At 55.1% G+C, this 3,318-nt stretch overlaps 1 protein-coding gene across 1 annotated transcript; it reads right to left on the minus strand.

Annotated features, from left to right (window-relative positions):
• Positions 1-985: 985 nt before the first annotated feature.
• Positions 986-3,005, minus strand: GUITHDRAFT_122289 (hypothetical protein; the record flags this gene model as incomplete). Its single annotated transcript, XM_005818453.1, has 10 exons — positions 986-1,061; positions 1,236-1,297; positions 1,482-1,561; positions 1,675-1,726; positions 1,768-1,806; positions 1,994-2,072; positions 2,199-2,233; positions 2,301-2,351; positions 2,573-2,640; positions 2,879-3,005. 10 exons carry the CDS (start codon positions 3,003-3,005, stop codon positions 986-988), a joined length of 669 nt encoding a protein of 222 aa, XP_005818510.1.
• Between the last annotated feature and the right edge of the window lie 313 nt (positions 3,006-3,318).

Genomic DNA, 3,318 nt, shown 5'->3' on the forward strand with positions numbered 1-3,318 from the left:
ATGAGGATGACTGATGATGATGATGATGATGGAGATGAAGATGCGGATGGAGATGGGGGGGGTTCCATTCACGATAGGAGGAGGAGAACGAGGAGGAGAACGAGGAGGAGGAGGAACCTTGTTCGAGCTGCTTCTCGACCTCTTCAACAGGTTCATGACCATCGCGAGAGCAGGAGGCAGGGTGAACAGGAAGTGAAAGCCGCCATAGGTCAAGGGGTATTGAGCTCGGAGGAGGAGGAGGAGGAGGACAGTCCAAAGGAGGAGGAGGAGGAGCGAGGTAGAGGAGGAGAAGGGATCGGTCGTGGGGTATCCAGCCTCCTGCATCAGAATCCTCTCCACGCACAGCCGAGCAGAAACAAGCACGTTTGGCAGGCCGGACCCTGGATGTCTGCGGAAGAATAAGGAGAAGATCCATTGCTGCCGCCGCCGCCGCCGCCGCCGCCGCTGCTGCTGCTGCTGCTGCTGCTGCTGCTGCTGCTGCTGCTGCTGCTGCTGCTGCTGCTGCTGCTGCTGCTGCTGCTGCTGCTGCTGCTGCTGCTGCTGCTGCTGCTGCTGCTGCTGCTGCTGCTGCTGCTGCTGCTGCTGCTGCTGCTGCTGCTGCTGCTGCTGCTGCTGCTGCTGCTGCTGCTGCTGCTGCTGCTGCTGCTGCTGCTGCTGCTGCTGCTGCTGCTGCTGCTGCTGCTGCTGCTGCTGCAGCACCCCTCCTGCCTCTTTCCTCCTGCTGTGCTGTTTCTGCTCCCTCCACCGCCCCCTCCCAACATTCTGCCCCCACTCCTTATCCTCTTGCACTTTCATCTCTCTCTCTCGCTTCTTCTTTCCAATCCCCTCCTCTTGCTGCCTCCTTGCGCACGCTGCTCTCGTCCTCCTCCTCCTCCTCCTCCTCCTCCTCCTTCTCCTCCTCTCCTCCTCCTCCTCCTCCTCCTCCTCCTCCTCCTCTCCTCCTCCTCCTCCTCCTCCTACACTTCTCGTTCCCCTCGCTGCTGACTCACGTGCTGCATCCTGTGAAGAAAAGATTGCGGAGGGTGTCGTGCTGGTTCTGAGGGCGGAGGTACCCTAGTTGCCTGCGAGGAAATGAGCAGTGAAGACGAAAGGAGGAGGAGGAGGAGGAGGAGGAGGAGGTGGTGGTGGTGGTGGAGTTGATGATGATGATGACGATGATGACGATGATGACGATGACAATTATGACGAGGAGGAGGAGGAGGAAGAGGCGGGGGCGGAGGAGGAGCTGATCTAACGTGAAAGTGTGACTGAGGCCAAAGCAGGAGCCCTTGGCGAGATTGAATTTGTCCTTCCATATCTGCAGAGCTGTCAAACGCTGAAGAGCAGAGGAATTGAAGGAAGAAAGAGAGGAGGAGAGATAAGGAGACAGAGGGAGGGAGAGAGTGGGAGAGGGTCAGAGGGTGGGGGAGGTAGAGGCAGAGGTAGAGAAAGGGTAGGGTGTGGGGAGGAGACAAAGGGGAAGGAAGAAGCGGAGGGCTGACCGCAGGGGAGATGATCTCTTCGAATTTGATATGCTCCTCTATGCTCTCGAGCTTGACTTCTTCCTTCAACTTCCGTAAGACTGCAAGATCAGTCAGTATAACCTGTTCCTACTCTTCCTTCCTGATCACGCATCCCTCATCCTTACCCCCCCCCCCCCCTCCCCCGGCCAACACCACCACCTCCTCCTCCTACCTGCTGCTCGAGCTCGAGCAATCAGTTCATCCCACTGCTGATCCTTCGCCTCCTGCTCTCTCTTCAGCTCGCACAGAAACTTGATCTTCCTACCTCGATGTGCCCGCACGGAACCAGCACCATGAACGTGTCCTGACAACGACTGTGAGTCAATACTACTCCTCCCTCCTGTACCTTCCTTCTTGCCTCCTCTCCTTCTGCTCATCCTCAGCCCCTCTCCCTGCTCCCGACCCCCTATCCTCATCCTCATCCTCATCGCCTCGTCCTCTCTCCCCTTGCTCCCTTCATTTGCCTTCCACTCTCTGTCTTCCTCCTCCACCTGGTTCGGAGGAGCAGCTGTCGGATCGATGCGGGAGGGGACGTGGATGTAGAAGGAGGGCTCTTCGGGCAGAGTGAACCTGCAAAAATACCGCGATGAGGGAGGGAGGGAGGGAGGGAGGGAGGAGGACGACGACGAGGGGCGGGGAGGAAGGGAGGAGAGCAAGAAACAGGGGGAGGATTCAAACGTAATGGTCTTGACAAACCTCTTGAAGATGTCATCAAAGGAACTTCGAAAATTCTGTTGGAGACAATAAGCAACGACCAAGTGTTGAGATGGAGAAGGGAGGGAGGGAGGGAGGGAGGACCTTGGCAAGGAACATGTTATGTACAGAGAGCTCGGTGAACTGCTTGTCCATCTGCAAGATGAAGATGTTCAGATGTTTAGATGTGGAAAAGCTGAGAGGAAGAGGAGAAGCGGGAGAAGAAGAGAGAAGACAGCGTCATAGTCGGACGGCTGATAGACGACAAACAAGAAAAAAGGGAGGAGAAAGAAAAGATGAGGAAAAAAGGAAGGGGCCAAACAGAGAAGAAAAGTAGAGAGAGGAGGTGGGATGGTAGGTTTGATAAATTTCCTTACCCCCCAATAGAACATGATCGCTGATGAAGTATACTTGAGATGTGAAAATTTCTCTCCCATCTTTTTATCTGGAATGACATGTAAATCAAAGAACTATCTCCTCCCTCCTCTTCAGATCTGCTCTCATCTCCTGATTCTTTTCTGTCATCTTCTCATTCCCCACCGATGTTGATTTCCTCACTCAACCCCTCCCTGCCCTCCCCTGCCCTCCCCTCCCTCTTCACATCTCTTCTCTTCTCCTCTCCTCTCCTCTCCTCTCCCTTCCCTTCCATCTCCTCTCCCTTCCCCCTCCCCCCATCAGCGGACCTGGCAATAGGTTCTGGTAGACATACGGGAGGTCTGCGTTGGCCACTACAACATCTGCTTCCAGCAGCCCTCCGTCTTTCGTCCGCACCCCTGAGACCAGGTGAGCGATGCTGGAGCTGAAGCACATTGACCGACCTGTCACTCTGTTCCCCTCCACCTCAATCCGCGAGACCTGAGTCAAGTAAGGGAGGAAGATCGTTCGAAAGTCTCTTGCCTCCGTTGAGTAGAGAAATTTCACTCCTGCTCCTTCCGCAGCCTGCGACGAAACCATTGCACTTCAGGACTCCACCATCTTCAGCATGCGTTTCATCATCATCATCATCACCATCATCATCATCATCATCATCATCATCATCTCCATCATCATCATCATCGTCATCGTCATCGTCATCGTCATCGTCATCGTCATCGTCATCGTCATCATCATCATCGTCATCATC

Source organism: Guillardia theta, assembly GCF_000315625.1.
Source record: "Guillardia theta CCMP2712 unplaced genomic scaffold GUITHscaffold_306, whole genome shotgun sequence".
In the NCBI taxonomy this organism is placed as follows: Eukaryota; class Cryptophyceae; order Pyrenomonadales; family Geminigeraceae; genus Guillardia; species Guillardia theta.